Here is a 23,949-nt window from a genome sequence, read left to right as displayed (position 1 = left end):
GAATAAGGTAAGATATTTAATAAAATAAATGAATTTTCTCTGTAAAATTTACTTAAATTCGTTTACAGAACAATTTTAAAATTTAATTAATTTTTAATTATGAAAAATGAATAATTTAATAGTTTTTTTTGTAAGGTATAAGTTGATAAACATTCAGATTTGGGCGTAGTCTACATCTTTTATCATGTCAGATCCGACTGATAGATTGATTTTTAAGCAAGATATATGTTTAGATAATAGCTATAACGAGTATCTTTACAGTTTTCTGATTATACCAAGTAAAAAATTTCATTTTTGAAAATTATTTTCGAGACCAAACGATCGTTACAACGGGGTTTTGACGTGATTTATATAGATAAAACGGTTGGAAACGTTGTTGCTGGACTTTTCGGCCCATAATAACTGTTACCATTACCTTTATAAGTCTTCAGATTGTTTCGGGAGATATTAAGGGCTTGGGGCTATATCTCCCGAACCAACAGTCCGATTTTCTTGAAAATTTCTAGAAACGTTCCTCCGTAATACCCAAACCTCTCTACCAAATTTCATAAATTTTCGACAAAAGGAACAGGAGTTATTAAGCTTCAAACTGGGCGAACAAAATCGTGCCCGCCACACACACATACAGACACAAGTATCTATACATACAGTAAAAAAAATATCCCTAATTTTTTGCATTTATCGACGTTTTAATTTCTTCCGAATCCAAAACATGTAAAAAAATCTTCGGGGTGGAGTGATATTAATTATATAAAAGAGGGGAACTTCTATCGTATACAATAGTAAAAGTAGTTTTATCCGTTGATGTTTACAGTCAGATTTAATATCAATATTAATATATAATAATTACAATTGTTTAGTATTATTATCTTAAAGAAAATTAGGGAAATATTCCGTATGTTAAGAAATTTTATAACATTTCATTAATATCATACGAGTTAAAGCAAGAGAGTAATGCCAAGAATCCGTGAGAGAAAAGCATTATGTTGAAGGTATTTTGAAGATATTTTTTTCGTTATTTGAAGGAGTCGGATTAAACTTAAACACCGATAAAACAATAAAAATGTGTATAAGATATGATTATTTAAGGAGTTAATCTCTTGTAATTATACTAATGAAATCGATCTAGTTATGTAACTAACATCAATATTCCGGTTGATTATAGATGATCAAAATCCATTTATAATAAACGATTCCATTATTCAAGACAGTGCACTACGTGGTCAGGTTGTAGTAATTTGTGTAACGATCCAATATTATAGAATAAATTTATGCACAGAATGTTACTAAAGGCATAATTTTACGACTGGAACATTATCGTGTCATTAGAAATAGCCTATTTAGCGATAAAGGTTTTGGTATGGAAAATGAGTTTAGTATTTTAAATAATTTACTAGAAATTTTCTTATTTATTTATTTCTATTATAAATGATAAATAATACACAAAAAAAATTACCTTTTCGGCCGTAATTTTGCTTACTTTCTTATGCAGTTAACTCTCTCACACACACACACGCCCTACAATTCCCGTAATGTTAACGCTGGAAAGACTATGTAATACTCGCATCAATCTTGTAAAAAATTACGAAAGTAAATTTATAATACTTCATATTTTATAAGGAGAAGAAAGTAATCTGTAAACGTTTACAGCAGAAAAATATGAAAGTAAAGTACAATCCCTTTATCAGTATTCAACACGACACTCATCCTTATTTAAATTGCTGACGAATAGATTTCCATAAATAATAATTTTAACTAGATTTAAAATATATATATATATATATATTATTTTTAGACAATAAATAAATGAAATCTTTTATTTATTTATAAGTAATTATAATAAACAAATTTTCTGTATATTTGATTTATTCATTCAAGCATCTGTGAAGGGGTTTAATACGGAAACAAAGGTTAAAAAAATCGAATTAAATGTTTATTTTTTAACTTAAAAAGTGTTCTTTTATGTGTTAATACAGTAAAACCTGCTTAAACCGGTTCCACTTTGGCAGGTTTCTCTTTAGAAAGGTATTTTTAAACATAAAAAAACTGTTCCTTTTCGAATTTTTCTAGTTTAGGCAAGTTTCCGTTTTATCCAGGTTCCGTTTTAAACAGGTTTTCCGTTTTAGACAGGTTTTACTACAGTATATAAATTTTAATTTTAGTAAACATTTTAAGCGGATAAATAGGATTTTTCTTTGAATTTTTTGAGTTATTCTGAGAATATTCATCATATAAAAGTCGTAAAACCATCTGTGAGCTCGCGTGTAGACGTATGTAAAAAAAAGGACACTCGCGACACAAGACATAAAAAGAAGAAGAAAAAGAAGAAGGAAAAAAAGTGGATTTCTTTAAGTGAAGCATATTCATATTTATGGTTCCTTTATCCCTGTTTGGATCCGGATGAGAGTGTCTTCTACAGTGTAGCAGCGTAATTGTTGTTAAGAATTGCCATCCTGTAAAGTATCCTGTCCTACAGATCAATAAGTATTTGAAGGGAAGCCAAACTCGCGTGCTTTTGCCAAATAATTTAGAGACTAATCCAGCCATGAATGAAACCTTATAATTATAGAAAATGGCGCATATCACTTTTTTTTTCTGTCACTTAAAGAATTAGAAGAAGGCTTTTGAAGAAAAAGTTTGACTGTAAATGCTATTGTGAATAGGGGTTAAGCAGCAAATAAAAGAGATCCCGAATGATGTTATCATAGGTAAACGTTTGGATTTCTGTGGATAAATGGCGTATCGGATCTTTTCAACTGTACAAAAATGCACGAAATCTGTGGGGAATCGGCGTTTCATCACGCTGTCGGAAATCATTAGCGACGCAAACCGATAGTTTTGTCTGCTAAAGCATGTACACCTGTTACCTTATACCCTCCGACCCTCCGACTGACGATTGGTACGGTCCTCCTAGGCTTGATCGATCGTAAATGCCGAGCAGTGCAAGAGAATCAGCAGCCATGTCGTGATGAAGATGGGAAACATCTCCAGTCAGACAGAGAAAAGAGGTAAAAGGACCGCATCTCCAAAGTTTCGGGTGGGTAGAGACGGCAAGAAGCTACAGGAAATCGCTAGAGGACCGGGCGAATCGGCATCGAGTCCCGAAAGTTCCGTATCCGGTTCCGTTTACGTGGACACAGCAAGCCGCTTGCCAAGTCCCGAAGAGACATCGGCCGACGACGCTTCGACGTTAAAAGATACGTCTCCAGGTAGTACCAGCGACGTGACAGTGTTGTGCGAGTCCACGCAATCTTGCCCTGGAAGTCCGGATTCTCAGAGGCCATTGCCGCGAAGGAAGAGCGAACCCCTATCTAAATATTCGGCATCTACAATATCTGTACCGACTTTTACGCTGACTCAACATAAAAAAGTCATCCTCCCTCCTAATCCCTTCGTCACTCCAGGCAAATGGACTCTTGACGATCCCCTTAGACCCTCTTCTCTTTACGTTCACACCGATGCTTCGAGGACTTTTGGGCACAGAAGATATTCTTCGTACGATGCACCTCTAAACAGTGGTCGATCCGCTATGGGCAATCTATACAGACCGACTTTTGTACCGGAGAAATTGGATTACGGACTGAGGCAGAAGTTTGAAGGTGAGTGCCACTTCGATCGTCCTTAATAGCAATTCGGTGTCGGACCGAGAAAAAAGTAACCAAACAATAAAAAAATAATAATAATAAAAGACACACATAAATTCGAAAGAGAAATGCTTAATAAAACATTCACAACACGGACTGGACCATAAAAAAACAAAAAAAAATTGGTTTAGGCCCCCTACACTAAGTGCCAAAACCTGTAACTCCAAAAAGAGGAATAAAAAAGAAAACAAGAAACACAGTAACTTACCATTGTTTTAAACGGGGGAATGGCTACCGAAATTGAAATTTTATTGATTTTTATATCGTATTTTATGTTATTTATTGATGAAATTTTTACCTATTTACAGGTCACGTATTGGTAAATTGGTTATGTATTTCATGCACGGAACAACCTCGACATTTGCTGACACAGCAGGATCTAAGGACGTTGGTTGCTCAGTTCTGTACGTGTCTTCTAGCTGCTGGAGTTATGAGGCAGATAGAAGACGAGTCAATGCCCCTGGATAATGTCTTCCGAGTAAGTTTGGTTACGTACAACAGAAGGAAACGTTATATATACATATAAAATCTTTAAAAAATTCCCTTTCGGAAGTTTTAAAATTCAATATATGAGGAATGTATACATGGCCGCGAATTGGGACACAGGGAATTCTCGGCTCGTGCTTACTTTTTTTTTATACTTTTTACTATAAAATTTATTGTAAAAAAATACGATTTTTATTTAATTTCATTGTCGATATTTACTTTAAAAGTTGTTTTATCGCGAAGATATTGACCTGGAAGGGACCCAAAAAAACTTCATTTTATACTTAAATCCTTCACGCGATCGTAGAAAAACGCTTCTTATAAATAAATAACGTGTGTTTAAATAATAAAACGGCTATTTAATAATAATAATAAAGTTATATTTCGATGATGTTGATCAAAAATAAAAAAAATAACTTTTATTTTATGACAAATAAGTACACTATTTTATACGGAATTATATTAAACAATTCATATTTTATGTATAAATAATTATTTATTTAATAATATAATTCGATTTTTTACTTTAAAAAAGTTATATTTTTGCGATATTGACCTGGATAGGAACCAAAAGTTTAAAGAAAACAACAGAGAACAGATGTTCTTCACAATAAATCGAACAGCAAAAAAAAAAAAAATCCCTTACTCTTAAGGCTAGATTTAGACTTGTTGTGATCCTAAGACATAATGTATAGTGGTCCTTCATCTCTACTAAATAACAATAAGTTTTAAAATACTAGGGCCTAAGCTGTAACTTCGTTAAGACTCGGCCCTTTCTAAGGTATAGTATTCCAACATGCGATCCACCATAAACTGTATTTTCATAACACGTGGTTCTCTTTAAATGTAATCTCGTAATACGAGGCCCTTCATAAGTTGTAATTTCATAACACGTGGCCCTCCTTAAGTGTAATCTCGTAATACGAGGCCTTCCTTAGCTATAACTTCGTAACACTAGGCCCTAGACTGTAGCTTGTTTAGCTTAGGAGTAGGTTAGCTTCAGCTCTGATTATTCAGCAAAAATTAACAAAGAAATTCTAGAAAAAATATTCTAGAATCACATCCTAGTATTAAATTTAAAATAAATCCCATAATTATTGGAGAAATTTCTGTTTTAATCTAAACAATTCCCCCCATTAAGATACAATACCTTCATTAGTATAAACACTTTAATTAATTTCATATTCAAAATTTATGTACTTCCACTACGTATGTAAATATATATATATAATTTACATACGAATAAATATAGTAATTATCGTATTGTAAGATTTAAATATATATATAAAATGAAATATTTAATGTTAAAATTAAATTCAAGTGGAGGAATTTTATACTGATTAAATTTATTACAAATAACATTCGGTAATTTTAATTTCCGAAAAAATCAGGCGAATAGACAAACGGACGAACGAACGAACGGACTGGAGTAAGAAGAGAAAGAGAGAGAGAGAGTGAAGCTTCGGGAATTTCAGCTCTTCTATCGAGTTTAATTTTTTAAAAATCTGTACAAATAGACAAACAGACGGACGAATTATTAAAAAATTCAAATCAATATTTTAAATATCTGCTTAGATTTTAGCTAAGAAAAGAGAATTTAAGCGCGGTTTTTCTTAAATGAAAAACCACTCTAGAAATTCGTCATCCGGTAAATTCTATCACTCGAATAATTATAAAGAAGTAATTTTCTGCACGACTCGAGCTTTTATTACAAAAATTCGTAATAAAAATCCTCAAATCTAAAGATTCCAGACAGATTTTTCAATTAATATTACTCGTGCATAAATAATTTTAAGTATTTACGGATAGTAAAATAATTGTCGTATTTATTTTATTATTTATTTCTTTCAAATTTTAAGTTGTAAATAAATTAAGAACGTAGAGAGAAATCTTTAATTAAACGAAATGATTCATAGAAAGAAATTCGTTTCGACTATTTATTCGGTGGCAGGAAATGATTTTTATGCGAAACATTTGTCATATTCCCATTAGTTTATATGGCAGAGATTTTAATCTAAAACATGGAATATATATATATTTTTTCCTTTTATTATATATTTTTAAAGATAAATCTCGATAATTTTCACTTAAGTTAGAGAGTCCACTTCAATTCTAAGCTGTCATTGATTATAATTATATCTTTATCGATTATCGCAACCACATTGAAGTGTCTTTCAACGGGAGTTGTGGAAAGCAATCTCGCAATGTGCCACTCGAAGCCACTTTTCTTGGATTTTTTTTTCATTTGATCTTTCCTAAATTATTTTCTCGTAAAAAAGTACATATTTTAAAACATTTTCACAAATAATTTATGGCATTTTTAATGGTTTCTTCTATCCAAAAAAAATATTTAAAAAAAATTCGATTTGTTCCTCGCATGGTTTCACTTCTGGAGCATGGTACTTCTTGTTAAGTTTACGCTCTTCATCCCGGATAATTCTAAATCTATACGTTAATCCTTATTAATCTTATAATGGAAGGGGTTTAGGATTAGGTTTATAGGGTTTAATCTTAAGATTAAAGCGTAGTTTTTTTTTTTTTTTTTTTTTTTTTTTTTTTTTTTTTTCTGTAAGCATTGATTTTGTAAGCAGCTAGGTTATTACTTTTCTGGATTCTTTAGCTGGAATGNTTTTTTTTTTTTTTTTTTTTTTTTTTTTTTTTTTTTTTTTTTTTTTTTTTTTTTTTTTTTTTTTTTTTTTTTTTTTTTTTTTTTTTTTTTTTTTTTTTTTTTTTTTTTTTTTTTTTTTTTTTTTTTTTTTTTTTTTTTTTTTTTTTTTTTTTTTTTTACTGTAAGCATTGATTTTGTAAGCAGCTAGGTTATTACTTTTCTGGATTCTTTAGCTGGAATGTCTCTTTCAGGAATTGTCGAATTCATATAAGACATTTCTATTCTCCTCTCTTCTTGGTTGCTTTCTTTTTTCTAGATATTTATTTAGTTTTTGTTATGATCTCGCCTTTGAATTCTCATCTCTAACATGCTCTTGCCATATTTTTTTTTTCCTCATCGATTTTCTATGTTTTGTATGATTTGCCCGTTGTTTTTATCTTCTCTAAACAGAAGTTTCAATTCTAATTTTTTTTAATTAATTTTTTTTTATAAAACAATTCGGTGCACTTTTTTGATATTTTTATTGCATACGTGTCAATAGTTTTTAAATCTTTGTTAACGACTTTTACCCTTTTTTTCTAAAAATTAAAAATTCTTGCTTCTGGTTGGAAAGAAAGGAATTTATTTGAGTTTTTAAACAAATTTTAAGTGTTTTTTTTAAATTGAAATCCTTAATTAGTTTCTTAATTTTAACGTTATTTGCACTCGTTCTGTTTATTGTAATTAGCGACGTCGCATTATTATAGAGATACAATTTTCGGATTGCAGATCTACACATTCCCACTGCTGTCCCGTCCATCTGTCAGGCCGTTAATCGATTTCGAGAACAATTAGATAGATGAAAATCGAGATCAGATATAGAAAAGTTTAGGACCTCATGCTCCTAATCGTTTCATATTCCCTCATCTAATCTCCATTTTCATTTATCTAATATCGATTTCTCTATCTGGTCCCGATTTTCATCTATCAAATCTCCATTTCCATCCATTTAATCTCCATTTCCATCCATCTAATCTCCATTTCCATATCTGGTCTCGATTTCCATCCATCTAATCTCCATTTTCATCCATCCAATCTCCATTTCTATATCTGGTCTCGATTTTCACCCATTAAATCTCGATTTTTACCCATAAAATCTTCATTTCTATCCATCTAATCTCCATTTCCATATCTGGTCTCCATTTCCATATCTGGTCCCGATTTTCACCTATCAAATCTTCATTTCCATCCATCTAATCTCCATTTCCATCCATCTAATCTCCATTTCTATATCTGGTCTCGATTTTCACCCATTAAATCTCGATTTTTACCCATAAAATCTTCATTTCCATATCTGGTCCCGATTTTCACCTATCAAATCTCCATTTCCATATCTGGTCTCGATTTCCATCCATCTAATCTCGAATTCCATATCCGGTCTCGAACTTATGGACCGGAAGTCAGGTGATTTCTTAAAAATTAAAATATGATTAGAAATTGAAAGCCGGCATTGAGACAACGTCACAATAGTATACATTCGATATATTTTTTTTAATTTTACTCTTGTTTTGGTGGGTTTTCTAATGGCTTAGCGTTATGAAAATATCACAAAAATATTCTTTCAGCAATACATTTTTTTAAAAGAAACATTTAAGTTTATTCCGTAAAAATCCCAACTCTATAATCTAGTAGGAGTTGTGTGTAACCGGCGATTGATTTCTTGTAAAAATTCACCTCACCCTCTTCTTCTCTATTTCGTTTCCCGCTCCCAAATCGGTCCTTTTTTATGGTTATTTTTTTATTTTCCGCTTCTCAAATCCTACTTAATAATTCCTCCCACTTCTTCAATATTTAATAGATATCCGCTCTCCCAGTAAATGGTTGAATAGTCTTGGCTTCAATAGACAATTGTTAGTCTACGGTTTAAGCTAAGGGGAAAAATAAAAATAAAATTTTGCAATAAAAACATCCTCTTACTGTTGAAAATAAAAGCGTATTAAGTATCAGAATAATCAACTTTTCCCCAATTTTAATCAGTAGAAAATCCCGTTTATCATATTTACAGGAGACGAAGCATTGTCTTCTTTTGTGTGTAATAAATAAATAATAATATATCTAAGCTTTGTTGCATTGTTTATAGTTCGAGATTGAGTTTTTTCTTTATATTATTTGGCAATGTTATGTATAATTTAAAGTCAAACCTTCTGTTATAATATTCCTCTTGAATAGATGTACTTTTTTATTTAAAAAAGGGGGGTTCTTTACCTATGTATGCTCTAAAAATGCAATATATTTAGTGTTCGAGTCAATTTTCATCACTTAATTAGTGAGAAATTCTATTTATGTTACTGTTAGAGTTCTTATTCAATGTTATAATTATCTAGAACAGGCGATGTTTTGATACAGCATTAGAAGTCTGTAGCTTAATCTTGAAGTTTCTGCAATAACAAGCAGACTGACTTGTAAGTAACAACAAAAATCTATATCTCATAGCGTTACTGTGCAATATTATGTTATCCAGAAAAGCCTAATTTTAGTTACGTTACATAATTTAAGCTTAAATTTCTTCAAATAATATTAATACTTACTCGTTAGTACGTAACTAATAATATAATTTGGAGTTAATATACAAACCAGCATCAACTTCCAATGTAAATTATACTTAATTAACTTTCTGGAATCGAATGGTTTTATCTTAATCGCAGTTTTCTATCAATTTATCTTTGTATTTTCATATTTTTTTATCGCATTTATTTCTTAAATATCTTACTTTAATCATCATTAAAATGTCTTTATCCTTCCTGCTAACTTTGAATCAATTTTCTAGAATCAATATCCTAGAATTCTATACGTGATATAGGCCTATATTTTTATCTGCTTCTCCTTTAAGTATAAAACATTTTTATAAAGACTTTTTTTTATTTGGAGAGGGTTGTCTACACAATACAAAATCTCGAGAGGTCTTGATAAAAAGTTTCGTTTTGCTTATACCCTAAAGTGATTAGAGTAACTTTAACCATTTTCGATCAAGAAAAATTCTATCAAACTGAGTTTCTATTGCTCCTTATACTTTAATTCCATAGAGAAATGCATTATCTTTATTTAATTTTTTTATTATTATAAATAAAACAATAATAACGTTAAATATTTGGGCAAATAAACGTTAAAACAATGGGCAATTCGAAACTCTATTTAATGAATCTTTTTTTTTTTTTTTAAGAAAGAAAACATTAATGAAAAGTTTAGTAAAGTTAAAGAATATTTGTTAAATTTACTTCCATTTTATTAAATTCATTAAAATGTAAAGTTACGTTTAATTCTTAAACAAATATTATTCAACAGTTTAAAAGTTAAATACGAAAATGAACCCCTTAAAAGTTTCGTAATAATTAATCCATTTTCCGAAATCTTAAACGAGAAAGGAAGCAACTACTTCATTTTAATTGATATTTCCTTTTCAGAACAATTGTAATATATTCATCTTTGTTCAAACACGAATTTCGAAAGGTCATTTTACTCATTTTCATATAACTTTATTATTTCCACTTCAGCAAATATCATTTCAAATAATCTTTTGTAGAGATTGACACAATTGCTCTTCAGCATCACCTGTCTCTAATCATCCTCTTCGTCAATTAATTGATGGAAATATTTATTAAATATTATTATAATTATTTTTTTAAAAAATATGAAATTGAATTGATTTTAATTAAAAATTTTGCTAAGGGATATAATTTTTAGTTTTATTTTCTTGGTATAATTATCAGACAGATTTTACTTATTGCTGGTCGTTACCACCTTCGAGCAGTCAACAGTCGAGATCCTTATCCTCTCTAGCATGGACAGCCTCGGGAGATGTTGCTTCAAATTACCGTCATATGGATCTTGGTACGTGTGGATATTCACGTTTATATGTTAATTTTCATGTCTAAAAATTGATTTTTTGTGTGTGTATGCGTATGTGTATGGTTCTAATGATTTGGCTTGTTTCCAATCCAATGCAAAAATCTTTTAAATGTAGAAAATATAAGAAAATATTCTTCGATCCGGACGGAATTAATGGGGTTTTTTTNCACGTTCGACAAAGTATACAGATTGGCCAAAGGAATACTTTACATTATGGATACAGTTCTGTTATGACTTCAAGGATGCTTGGAAGAAGGAGATACAAAGAAGAAATAGAGATGAGTGAGTGTATTTAAGATAAAATATCTGATTATATTTTTTCCTTACACTTTTAATTTTACATAATTAAAGGTCAACCAGAACAAAGAAGAAGAGCACAAAGGATAAACACGGAACGGCCAAAGGAAAGAGTACACCTCAGGTTAGATAATTAAGATTTAAATAAATAATGAACACATGGAAACTATACAGAGAATACAGGTATATAATGGAATATTATATGTAAAATATAATGGAATTTTTAATAATTTAAGATAAATAATTGTTTTTAGAAGGAACAGGAAATAAATCTGTTTCATTTACGTGGGGAACAAGCGGCTAAACTTAACGAATACGAGGACAAAATATGCTACTTGGAAAGAGAGGTGGACAAGTATCAGACATTAGCAGGGATTGCCGAATTGGCGCGTAAAGCCAAACATGATTTAGATTCTACACCTACATCACCAATGGATATGGTCCCGATAGTAGTGAAGTCTGTTAACTCGACTCAAACCGATAGCTTACAGACGGCGTGTACAGAATGTCAGACTGTTTCCGTTAAAACTATAAGTGTAGAGATACAGACAGAGGCAGAGACGGCACCAAACACAGCACCGGATTTGGTCTCGCATCTGAAAGAAAGGACTCAGGTACCCGAAGGTACAACGGTACAAAATGGTACCAAAGAGTCACCACCGTTACCTTCGCCACCTTGTCTTCCAGTTCCAACGCCGCCCAATTTTCCGATCGGTGCAACACCTTCGCCACCTCCTCTTCCTCCTGCCACTACTAATGGCCATTCTCCTCCTCTTCCACCTCCTCCTCCGATGCCAGTCGGAGAAGAAATGCCACCGACATCGTCTCCTCTTCCACCTCCTCCTCCTCCACCTCCACCACCTTGCCCTGTTGTTTCGTCAGCAGTTTCTTCACCCCGTCTAGTTGGTAAGTAAAAAATTTATCTACAAAATACGGCCTCCATGTTCTTTATGGTCTAGCGAATTGTAGCAATCTAAAAATCCCTTTAGAGATGGGGAATATCACTAAATTATCTAATTTAAAATCATTTCTTTTATACTTATCTCGTAATTTAGAGCTTATATAAGAATAATTTAGTATTTTTAAGCATTTAATCTTATTTTTACTCCTTCGATTCGATGTGAGAAACCTCCTACTTAACGTAAATAATGCTAATTAAATTAGCATTTTTTTAAAAAGAATCTAACCTAAAATTCTGTTTAAAATTTAAATATAACAACCATATAACGTGTAATATTTAAAATTTATCTAAATTTACAGTTCGCAAGGAACCCATAAGTCCAAAAACTTCGATGAAACCATTATACTGGTCAAGGATTCAGCTTCCACCACACCCGACAGAGCAAGTATTCGATGTATTTTCTAATAAATTAACCTCGTAAAATTTCATATATTATTATTTTATATATGAAAAATATTCTTTTATTTAGGCCATCAGTTTGGGAGGGATTAGTAGAAAAACCAAACGTCAGTTGGGAAGAATTTGGAGAACTCTTTGGGAAACAGACGTCTGATAAAGGAAAAACTAGCCATAGAAAGAGGCAGAGAGGACACGGGAAAGAGGTTTTTTTGTATGCATATAAAATACCATACAACTTATCTCTGTATACTAAAATTGTTTTATTATTCAGGTTGTACGTCTACTGGATCAGAAACGATGGCAAAATTTAGATTTGCTGATATCCAGTTTACAAGTTCAAATAGCCGACATAGAAAATGGTAATTCGGAATAAATTTCAATTTTTTTATAAAGTATAAACATCTATTAATATTTAAAAATTATTTATATATATGCGGTCGAACCTCCGAACAACGGACAGTAAGGGGAGACATAAAAAATGACTTTGTTCGGAGGCAATTTCGCATTTCAAAAAGAAATGCTCCTGGGGAAAAAAAAGAAGAAAAAAACAAATGGCCGCCGATTAGAGGTGTCCGTTATCGGAGGTTAAACTGTATTTTTATTTGTAATTCTTTCTTATAATTTAAATAAAAACCGATTAATTTATTCTTGAATGAAAAGAAAAAGAAAATAGAGAGGTTGCGGCCGACGTTTTCAACGCGAAACGTGTACGTCGGACGTTCATCGGCGCCTTCCTGTAAGCCTAGAAGTTTAACAATGGCGTTTGAAACGTCAGTAGAATCATGCTCGACGTTCCAAACGCCATTGTTAAACTTCTAGGCTTACAGGAAGGCGGCACTGAACGTCCGACGTCCACGTTTTCGCGATGAAAACGTCGGCCGCAACCTCGCTAATGTCACGAAATACGAATACCTCGGAAATTGGCATTAAATCGAGTATGGCGTTAAGCTGAAGCATCTCGATCGATAATAGAGAGCTTGCGGGCGAAGTTTTCATCTGTAAAACGTGAACGTCGAACGTCGAAGCGGCGCTCGACGTTCGACGTTCGAAGTTCGACGTTCACGTTTTACAGATGAAAACTTCGGCCGCAATCTCGCTAATAATTATGTGTATTAACGAGATTTTGTGTTTGTCAAGATGAAAATCGCGTAATTTGGTGATGACAATGTCGTTTGCAACACAAAATCCTGCCCTAACCTATTTAATATTCATGACCAAGACCCGTTTACAAGTAGTCATTAGGTGGAGTTATTTCGTAAAACGCTATATCGAAGAGAATATTCGCTATATAGAATACTTAAATTATCTTATTTAAAATAATAATTTTAATTTAAATTAGTAAATACTGTTAAAACTACTTGCAAAAATTGCAGTTTAAAATTGACTTTAAAACGCGAATAACCCGCGTTATACGCAGGAAAATGTAGGAAATTATTATTATTATTATTTTAAAATGTATTACTTAAAAATATTTTTTAATATTCTTTTAACAGCTGTTTATAATATCGATACAGGAGCCTTTAATTTGCAATCTCTGCAAGCGTTATACGATATTGTAAGTTGAAATTACTTAATTAATATGCTTTAAAATTAATTAGTGTTTAATTTATAACGTGACGATAATAATAAAACCCGAATACCGACAAAACCTGAGTAAACCGGAATAACATTGTACTTAATATTGTAAAAACTGTTCGAAACGGAACCTGTATGCAATGGAAATCTCTTTAAACGGAAAAAATTCGGAGCGGATCGATTTTTCTACTCTTAAAGAAAAAAAACCTGTTCAAAACGGAAACCTGTCTAAACGGAGCGATTTTATATGCTTAAAACCCTGTTTAAAACAGAGAAATTTCGAAACAAAACGATTTTCTATGCTTTAAAAAACCTATTTAAAACGGAAACCTGCCAAACATTCGGTATCATAAAGTTCCATCTTACACAGGTTTTATACTGGGCAGGTTTCCGTTTTAAACAGTTTTATTTTAAATATAGAAAATCGCTCCGTTAAGTAAAATTGTTCCCTTTAGGCAAGTTTTCATTTTAGGCAAATTTTTACTGTATTTTTAAATAATTTACGAATTTCTTTCGAGAAACTTTTATACGGGGGTGGCCCAAAAGTCATTTAACCGCCATACGGATTAAATTACTTACTGTACTTCAGTCATGTTTCCACCAATTACGTCGGTTAAAAAGAACAATGTTCTAACAATTAACGTTAAAGGTAGAACGAAGTACGGTCAACTGATTTTTGGACCACCCTGTATAAATAATGAAGGAATAAATATGAGTTTCGAACGATGGCTTTTATTCTTTCTTCACAAAAGGGAATTTGCTATGTCGACGAAATTAAGTAATGCTTTTCTGAAAGCCTTAACAATCTTCATGAATATTAATAGAAGCAATTCTGTAATTTGACAAGTTATCAGAAGGAAAAGAACACGAAATTTAACTTCTTGTCAAAAGTTTCCAAACATTTTTCATGCTTTTGTGTTTTTAAAATTCTAGAAAACGGAAACAAATATTTTATTTTTCATGCTTCAAGCTACGATTAAGCACTGAAAAACAAAAAAAAAAAAACAGTTTTAGTACAAGGATGAACGATCGTTTCCTTTAAAAATTTCAAATTTAACGACTTTTATTAGTTAAATTACTGAAATTTATACATCTCAGAGCATTCCTACAACTGGAAACATTCTAGAAATGATTCTGGAAGGCTCAAGATTCAAGAAAAAAACGTTAGTTTTGATGCTTCAAGTTACGATTAAGCAGTAAATTAAGCTTAATGCAGTAGTTATTGAAGGAGAAATAACGATAACAATTCTTTAAATAAAGATTTTAAAGAATATATTTTCTAAATACAGTAAAACCTGTCCAAAACGGAACCTGAATAAAACAGAAACATGTCTAAACGGAAAACGGAGCGATTTTCTATGCTAAAAAAAAAAACCTGGTTAAAACGGAAATCTGCCAAACCAGAAAGAATATTCGGTACCGTGAGATTCCGGCACACACAGGTTTTATTGTATACAGTTAAACCTATTCAAAACTGAACCTAAATAAACAAAAAAAACCTTCCTAAACGGGAAAACTCTTCGGAAGGGAGCGATTTTCTATGTTAAAATATACAGTTAAACCTGTCCAAAACGGAACCCGAATAGACAAGAAACCTTCCTAAACGGAAAGAATTCTTCGGAAGGGGACAATTTTTTTATATTAAAAAAGAAACCTGTTTAAAACGGAAACCTGCTAAACCGGAAAAAAGTGTTTCGTAATGTAATACAATATTCCGGTTTATACGGGTGTTATTGTATATATATATTGGGTAAATAAGGAATGGATAAGATTTTATCCAAAGGAAAAATTTTATCAGTAGAATATTTATCTAAAGTATAAATTTCCAATATGGCTTTGTAGAATGTGTCGATAGGAAGGAAAGGAATTTGTGATTTAGTTACATGGACTTATGTTCTCATCATGATCTCAAATGTAGTATTTTCTCGAGGGATTTCATGCCTGTCTGTTTACATTAACAATCATCCGATGCAGTTTGTTTCTCAGTAATTTAATGACAATTCATTGTTGACTCCATTTCATTACCGTTGTCAAATATTCCTTTTATTTATTTATATTAATTAAATCGATATTAATATATATATAATAATTTTATAAAAGAATGTAAAATATGAAAATGATTAAGTATAAAATGTAAATATTTTTATGTAAATATTGATAAAATTACGCTTCTTATAATAAAATTTAATAAATAATTATACTTGGAGATATAATTTTCTGTATAATTATTAGCAAAATTAAGGTTTTATTTAAGAAATTTAGTAAAATTTTCATTAGAAAACCTCTTTCTTAAAATAAAATTAATGAATAAACAATGGCTACCTCTAAACTACGGCCATTGATGGGAATTTAAAATTGCTATAGTTTAATGTTTATCACGAAGTGACAAGAAGAGGAATGGGGTGATCAGGTTACGTGGTAGGTTAAATTTTATGCAAGATCCTAGAGAATGTGTAGGAAAAATTTGGTGCAGATAAGTCAAAGGGTTTATAAGTGTATCGAGAACAAACAAACAAATATTCGATTCGATATTTAATATATAGACCTAATGATTTACTGTCTTAACTAAAACTATTTTTTTTTTTATTATTATTATAACCGAAAGCACAATTTCTATTAGAGATTTTTGTGGTAATTTTAAAATAAACTTTATTTATTTTCGTTCCTATCGTAAATTGAATACTTTGGCCGAACTATTAAGCTTATAGCAGCCATTTTGTCACAGCCATAAACAAACTATAAACATTTTTACGACGTGATTTATTGATTTTCATCTCGGGCATTTGTTTGATTATCTCAGGAATGACATAAATTTATTCGAATTATTTGTTGGTTTTATTAAATTAATGCGATCGTTATCGAGTTCCTAATCATTTAATCAAGCAACAATTAATTTTATCGATGATTTTTTTTTAAAAAAATGGACGGTTCTGTACAATTTTTAGCGCTAGAAAACGTAAATTTATAACAGAATTTAATTCGTAATTGATAGAAAATTGAATTTAATAATGCAGGAAAGGAAAAACTTTAGTATATAATTGTCTTGTTATTGTAGAAGGAGTAATGGAATTTATGTTAGAGAGGAGGACGAAAATTAACAGTACATTGAACTGACATTTAACAAAAATTCTATTGTAGCTCCTCTATTTAATTCTATTTGTATGGTTTTTTAAGTAAAATAAATTATTTTACATTTGATTTTCTCCCCTTTCTGTATAAGTTACAAAATCAATACATTTCTTGGAGAAAAGACAGAATTCCTCAACAGATAGTTCGCGATCTCCTTTATCTTCTATAACGCTACGTGAATCGTCAGAGAAAACGATATAGGTTGAGAAGCGCCGTTTAAACGCTTCGAAATACAAGACGTGTGTAAAATTAATAACTTTAAAAATTATTATAACGATCGATTATCGTGTGTTATGTATCAAGTGACGTTTTACGATTACATAGGACAAGTGGAGAGCAAATTAAACAACTTCAGGATGACATGCGAGGTGAATATCATTAAGACAATCATCGATTTTGACGGAATTTTCTATCCTCAAACAAGAGGACAATATGGAATTAATGAAAAATTTTCTACAAGAAAATAAAAAATAAATAAATAAATAAAAAACATTCATATTTATAGAAAATTTAATAAATTTTTATTATTTTTTCTTTAGTTTTATAATAGGGGATGCTCATAAATTACGTAACACACACGTGGGTGGGTGTTGGTATGCTGGTATGATGCGTTATAAGGGGATGGGGTGTTTACAAAAGTGTTACGTAATGCTAGTGTTGTATTGGGGGATGTAACGTTTACGTCACTGCTTCGTACGTTACGCGTGTAATTAATAAAAATAGTGTGACGTTCGGTACCACGTGTTGTTTGTTCAATTAAAGGATTGCAGGAGGATATGCGTTACGTAATTTCAGGTGATTAACGTTACATAATTTATGGACGATTCCGTAAATAAAATTTAAAATANAGAATATTCATCATATAAAAGTCGTAAAACCATCTGTGAGCTCGCGTGTAGACGTATGTAAAAAAAAGGACACTCGCGACACAAGACATAAAAAGAAGAAGAAAAAGAAGAAGGAAAAAAAGTGGATTTCTTTAAGTGAAGCATATTCATATTTATGGTTCCTTTATCCCTGTTTGGATCCGGATGAGAGTGTCTTCTACAGTGTAGCAGCGTAATTGTTGTTAAGAATTGCCATCCTGTAAAGTATCCTGTCCTACAGATCAATAAGTATTTGAAGGGAAACCAAACTCGCGTGCTTTTGCCAAATAATTTAGAGACTAATCCAGCCATGAATGAAACCTTATAATTATAGAAAATGGCGCATATCACTTTTTTTTTCTGTCACTTAAAGAATTAGAAGAAGGCTTTTGAAGAAAAAGTTTGACTGTAAATGCTATTGTGAATAGGGGTTAAGCAGCAAATAAAAGAGATCCCGAATGATGTTATCATAGGTAAACGTTTGGATTTCTGTGGATAAATGGCGTATCGGATCTTTTCAACTGTACAAAAATGCACGAAATCTGTGGGGAATCGGCGTTTCATCACGCTGTCGGAAATCATTAGCGACGCAAACCGATAGTTTTGTCTGCTAAAGCATGTACACCTGTTACCTTATACCCTCCGACCCTCCGACTGACGATTGGTACGGTCCTCCTAGGCTTGATCGATCGTAAATGCCGAGCAGTGCAAGAGAATCAGCAGCCATGTCGTGATGAAGATGGGAAACATCTCCAGTCAGACAGAGAAAAGAGGTAAAAGGACCGCATCTCCAAAGTTTCGGGTGGGTAGAGACGGCAAGAAGCTACAGGAAATCGCTAGAGGACCGGGCGAATCGGCATCGAGTCCCGAAAGTTCCGTATCCGGTTCCGTTTACGTGGACACAGCAAGCCGCTTGCCAAGTCCCGAAGAGACATCGGCCGACGACGCTTCGACGTTAAAAGATACGTCTCCAGGTAGTACCAGCGACGTGACAGTGTTGTGCGAGTCCACGCAATCTTGCCCTGGAAGTCCGGATTCTCAGAGGCCATTGCCGCGAAGGAAGAGCGAACCCCTATCTAAATATTCGGCATCTACAATATCTGTACCGACTTTTACGCTGACTCAACATAAAAAAGTCATCCTCCCTCCTAATCCCTTCGTCACTCCAGGCAAATGGACTCTTGACGATCCCCTTAGACCCTCTTCTCTTTACGTTCACACCGATGCTTCGAGGACTTTTGGGCACAGAAGATATTCTTCGTACGATGCACCTCTAAACAGTGGTCGATCCGCTATGGGCAATCTATACAGACCGACTTTTGTACCGGAGAAATTGGATTACGGACTGAGGCAGAAGTTTGAAGGTGAGTGCCACTTCGATCGTCCTTAATAGCAATTCGGTGTCGGACCGAGAAAAAAGTAACCAAACAATAAAAAAATAATAATAATAAAAGACACACATAAATTCGAAAGAGAAATGCTTAATAAAACATTCACAACACGGACTGGACCATAAAAAAACAAAAAAAAAAATTGGTTTAGGCCCCCTACACTAAGTGCCAAAACCTGTAACTCCAAAAAGAGGAATAAAAAAGAAAACAAGAAACACAGTAACTTACCATTGTTTTAAACGGGGGAATGGCTACCGAAATTGAAATTTTATTGATTTTTATATCGTATTTTATGTTATTTATTGATGAAATTTTTACCTATTTACAGGTCACGTATTGGTAAATTGGTTATGTATTTCATGCACGGAACAACCTCGACATTTGCTGACACAGCAGGATCTAAGGACGTTGGTTGCTCAGTTCTGTACGTGTCTTCTAGCTGCTGGAGTTATGAGGCAGATAGAAGACGAGTCAATGCCCCTGGATAATGTCTTCCGAGTAAGTTTGGTTACGTACAACAGAAGGAAACGTTATATATACATATAAAATCTTTAAAAAATTCCCTTTCGGAAGTTTTAAAATTCAATATATGAGGAATGTATACATGGCCGCGAATTGGGACACAGGGAATTCTCGGCTCGTGCTTACTTTTTTTTTATACTTTTTACTATAAAATTTATTGTAAAAAAATACGATTTTTATTTAATTTCATTGTCGATATTTACTTTAAAAGTTGTTTTATCGCGAAGATATTGACCTGGAAGGGACCCAAAAAAACTTCATTTTATACTTAAATCCTTCACGCGATCGTAGAAAAACGCTTCTTATAAATAAATAACGTGTGTTTAAATAATAAAACGGCTATTTAATAATAATAATAAAGTTATATTTCGATGATGTTGATCAAAAATAAAAAAAATAACTTTTATTTTATGACAAATAAGTACACTATTTTATACGGAATTATATTAAACAATTCATATTTTATGTATAAATAATTATTTATTTAATAATATAATTCGATTTTTTACTTTAAAAAAGTTATATTTTTGCGATATTGACCTGGATAGGAACCAAAAGTTTAAAGAAAACAACAGAGAACAGATGTTCTTCACAATAAATCGAACAGCAAAAAAAAAAAAAATCCCTTACTCTTAAGGCTAGATTTAGACTTGTTGTGATCCTAAGACATAATGTATAGTGGTCCTTCATCTCTACTAAATAACAATAAGTTTTAAAATACTAGGGCCTAAGCTGTAACTTCGTTAAGACTCGGCCCTTTCTAAGGTATAGTATTCCAACATGCGATCCACCATAAACTGTATTTTCATAACACGTGGTTCTCTTTAAATGTAATCTCGTAATACGAGGCCCTTCATAAGTTGTAATTTCATAACACGTGGCCCTCCTTAAGTGTAATCTCGTAATACGAGGCCTTCCTTAGCTATAACTTCGTAACACTAGGCCCTAGACTGTAGCTTGTTTAGCTTAGGAGTAGGTTAGCTTCAGCTCTGATTATTCAGCAAAAATTAACAAAGAAATTCTAGAAAAAATATTCTAGAATCACATCCTAGTATTAAATTTAAAATAAATCCCATAATTATTGGAGAAATTTCTGTTTTAATCTAAACAATTCCCCCCATTAAGATACAATACCTTCATTAGTATAAACACTTTAATTAATTTCATATTCAAAATTTATGTACTTCCACTACGTATGTAAATATATATATATAATTTACATACGAATAAATATAGTAATTATCGTATTGTAAGATTTAAATATATATATATAAAATGAAATATTTAATGTTAAAATTAAATTCAAGTGGAGGAATTTTATACTGATTAAATTTATTACAAATAACATTCGGTAATTTTAATTTCCGAAAAAATCAGGCGAATAGANTAATTAATTAAAAAATTTATTAATTTATATATTAATTAATTATATGGATCGTAGGATGCATACTTTAAAGACATTTTACTGTTGGCAATCACGTTCGACAAAGTATACAGATTGGCCAAAGGAATACTTTACATTATGGATACAGTTCTGTTATGACTTCAAGGATGCTTGGAAGAAGGAGATACAAAGAAGAAATAGAGATGAGTGAGTGTATTTAAGATAAAATATCTGATTATATTTTTTCCTTACACTTTTAATTTTACATAATTAAAGGTCAACCAGAACAAAGAAGAAGAGCACAAAGGATAAACACGGAACGGCCAAAGGAAAGAGTACACCTCAGGTTAGATAATTAAGATTTAAATAAATAATTCAAAAAAAATAAAAGAAATTTATATATTTTTTTTTGAATATCAAAAACACATTAGCTATCTGAAAAAATCTCAAAAATGCAATATATATATATATATTTAGGTGTATGTGTTATTGATATCTGAAAGCGTTTTAAACTTTGTAATCAGTGTGAGATAAATCTCATGTATTACAGTTCTTTTCTTGTATGTCATTTTATTTCCATTACAGAAATCAAAATACAAAAAAATGAAGACTGTTAAGGATTCGCCACCGACAGATCCCGTCAAACAAGACCAAATCAATTAAAAGAAGTATTTAAATTCCTTCTATATATATATATATATAATATATATATATATATATAAATATAATTTTATTGCACACATATCTTGTTTACAGTTGCTCAACACTTTTGAGAAAAGAAGGGAAAAAAAAGAAAAAAAATTGTTTACTTTTAAGAGGAAATTTTTACAAATTTTTTCATTTTTATTGTTAGTGTTTATATAATTTTTACATTTTATTATTGGATATAGTTATAAAAATATGTACTGTATGTTATATATACATATATATATATACATATATAAAAGAAAATAAGATAATAATAATAATAATAATAAGCTTAGGCGTTGTTTGTGCAATTGGACGACAATCACGTTCGAATGTTCGTTGTTCTTCTCTAAAATTCATGAATAATAAGATATACAAATTGTCTTTTTTTTTATTTATTTCCTGTTTTTTCTTTCTAAAAATTTAATTTATATACGAGAACTTCGAATGGTTTAATACTTTGTATCCTATGAAACGTGAAGGCCGCACAATTCTTTATTAATTAATTCTCTTTTGCGGATCTGATTGCCTTCGAAAATCCGATTTATAATTATAAAATTTCCGTAAAAAAAAAATAACTAGTATGTTTAAGGATTATTTTTGTACATTTGTACGCAGTCCNTTTTTTTTTACTGTAAGCATTGATTTTGTAAGCAGCTAGGTTATTACTTTTCTGGATTCTTTAGCTGGAATGTCTCTTTCAGGAATTGTCGAATTCATATAAGACATTTCTATTCTCCTCTCTTCTTGGTTGCTTTCTTTTTTCTAGATATTTATTTAGTTTTTGTTATGATCTCGCCTTTGAATTCTCATCTCTAACATGCTCTTGCCATATTTTTTTTTTCCTCATCGATTTTCTATGTTTTGTATGATTTGCCCGTTGTTTTTATCTTCTCTAAACAGAAGTTTCAATTCTAATTTTTTTTAATTAATTTTTTTTTATAAAACAATTCGGTGCACTTTTTTGATATTTTTATTGCATACGTGTCAATAGTTTTTAAATCTTTGTTAACGACTTTTACCCTTTTTTTCTAAAAATTAAAAATTCTTGCTTCTGGTTGGAAAGAAAGGAATTTATTTGAGTTTTTAAACAAATTTTAAGTGTTTTTTTTAAATTGAAATCCTTAATTAGTTTCTTAATTTTAACGTTATTTGCACTCGTTCTGTTTATTGTAATTAGCGACGTCGCATTATTATAGAGATACAATTTTCGGATTGCAGATCTACACATTCCCACTGCTGTCCCGTCCATCTGTCAGGCCGTTAATCGATTTCGAGAACAATTAGATAGATGAAAATCGAGATCAGATATAGAAAAGTTTAGGACCTCATGCTCCTAATCGTTTCATATTCCCTCATCTAATCTCGATTTTCATTTATCTAATATCGATTTCTCTATCTGGTCCCGATTTTCATCTATCAAATCTCCATTTCCATCCATTTAATCTCCATTTCCATCCATCTAATCTCCATTTCCATATCTGGTCTCGATTTCCATCCATCTAATCTCCATTTTCATCCATCCAATCTCCATTTCTATATCTGGTCTCGATTTTCACCCATTAAATCTCGATTTTTACCCATAAAATCTTCATTTCTATCCATCTAATCTCCATTTCCATATCTGGTCTCCATTTCCATATCTGGTCCCGATTTTCACCTATCAAATCTTCATTTCCATCCATCTAATCTCCATTTCCATCCATCTAATCTCCATTTCTATATCTGGTCTCGATTTTCACCCATTAAATCTCGATTTTTACCCATAAAATCTTCATTTCCATATCTGGTCTCCATTTCCATATCTGGTCCCGATTTTCACCTATCAAATCTTCATTTCCATCCATCTAATCTCCATTTCCATCCATCTAATCTCCATTTCTATATCTGGTCTCGATTTTCACCCATTAAATCTCGATTTTTACCCATAAAATCTTCATTTCTATCCATCTAATCTCCATTTCCATATCTGGTCTCCATTTCCATATCTGGTCCCGATTTTCACCTATCAAATCTTCATTTCCATCCATCTAATCTCCATTTCCATCCATCTAATCTCCATTTCTATATCTGGTCTCGATTTTCACCCATTAAATCTCGATTTTTACCCATAAA

General features: G+C 31.4%; 3 protein-coding genes across 3 annotated transcripts in view; all 3 read left to right on the top strand.

The window, feature by feature from the left end:
* Positions 1-2,873: 2,873 nt before the first annotated feature.
* On the top strand, positions 2,874-13,844 carry LOC111623792 (formin-1-like). Its single transcript, XM_023366493.1, has 10 exons — positions 2,874-3,599; positions 3,953-4,122; positions 10,485-10,605; positions 10,975-11,033; positions 11,077-11,103; positions 11,175-11,826; positions 12,181-12,262; positions 12,351-12,483; positions 12,552-12,639; positions 13,774-13,844. Exons 1-10 carry the CDS (start codon positions 2,969-2,971, stop codon positions 13,842-13,844), a joined length of 2,034 nt encoding a protein of 677 aa, XP_023222261.1. The 5' UTR covers positions 2,874-2,968.
* A 4,644-nt stretch (positions 13,845-18,488) lies between these two features.
* LOC111623791 (protein cappuccino-like) lies at positions 18,489-21,502 on the top strand. The gene is made up of 4 exons (XM_023366491.1): positions 18,489-19,214; positions 19,570-19,739; positions 21,314-21,354; positions 21,424-21,502. The coding sequence occupies exons 1-4, from the start codon at positions 18,584-18,586 to the stop codon at positions 21,500-21,502; spliced, it is 921 nt and encodes a 306-aa protein (XP_023222259.1). The 5' UTR covers positions 18,489-18,583.
* A 289-nt stretch (positions 21,503-21,791) lies between these two features.
* The window catches only part of LOC111623790 (protein cappuccino-like), a 20,698-nt gene continuing 18,540 nt past the window's right edge, over positions 21,792-23,949 (top strand). Inside the window, exon 1 of the mRNA XM_023366490.1 lies at positions 21,792-21,815. The gene's annotated coding sequence lies outside the window, so the exon portion shown is untranslated. The remainder of the gene's footprint in view (positions 21,816-23,949) is intronic.

Source organism: Centruroides sculpturatus, unplaced genomic scaffold, assembly GCF_000671375.1.
Source record: "Centruroides sculpturatus isolate CEXI.00-Female unplaced genomic scaffold, Cexi_2.0 scaffold120, whole genome shotgun sequence".
NCBI classification, from domain to species: domain Eukaryota; kingdom Metazoa; phylum Arthropoda; class Arachnida; order Scorpiones; family Buthidae; genus Centruroides; species Centruroides sculpturatus.
Note: the sequence above shows the minus strand (reverse complement) of the source record. Positions and strands in the feature narration are given on the sequence as shown.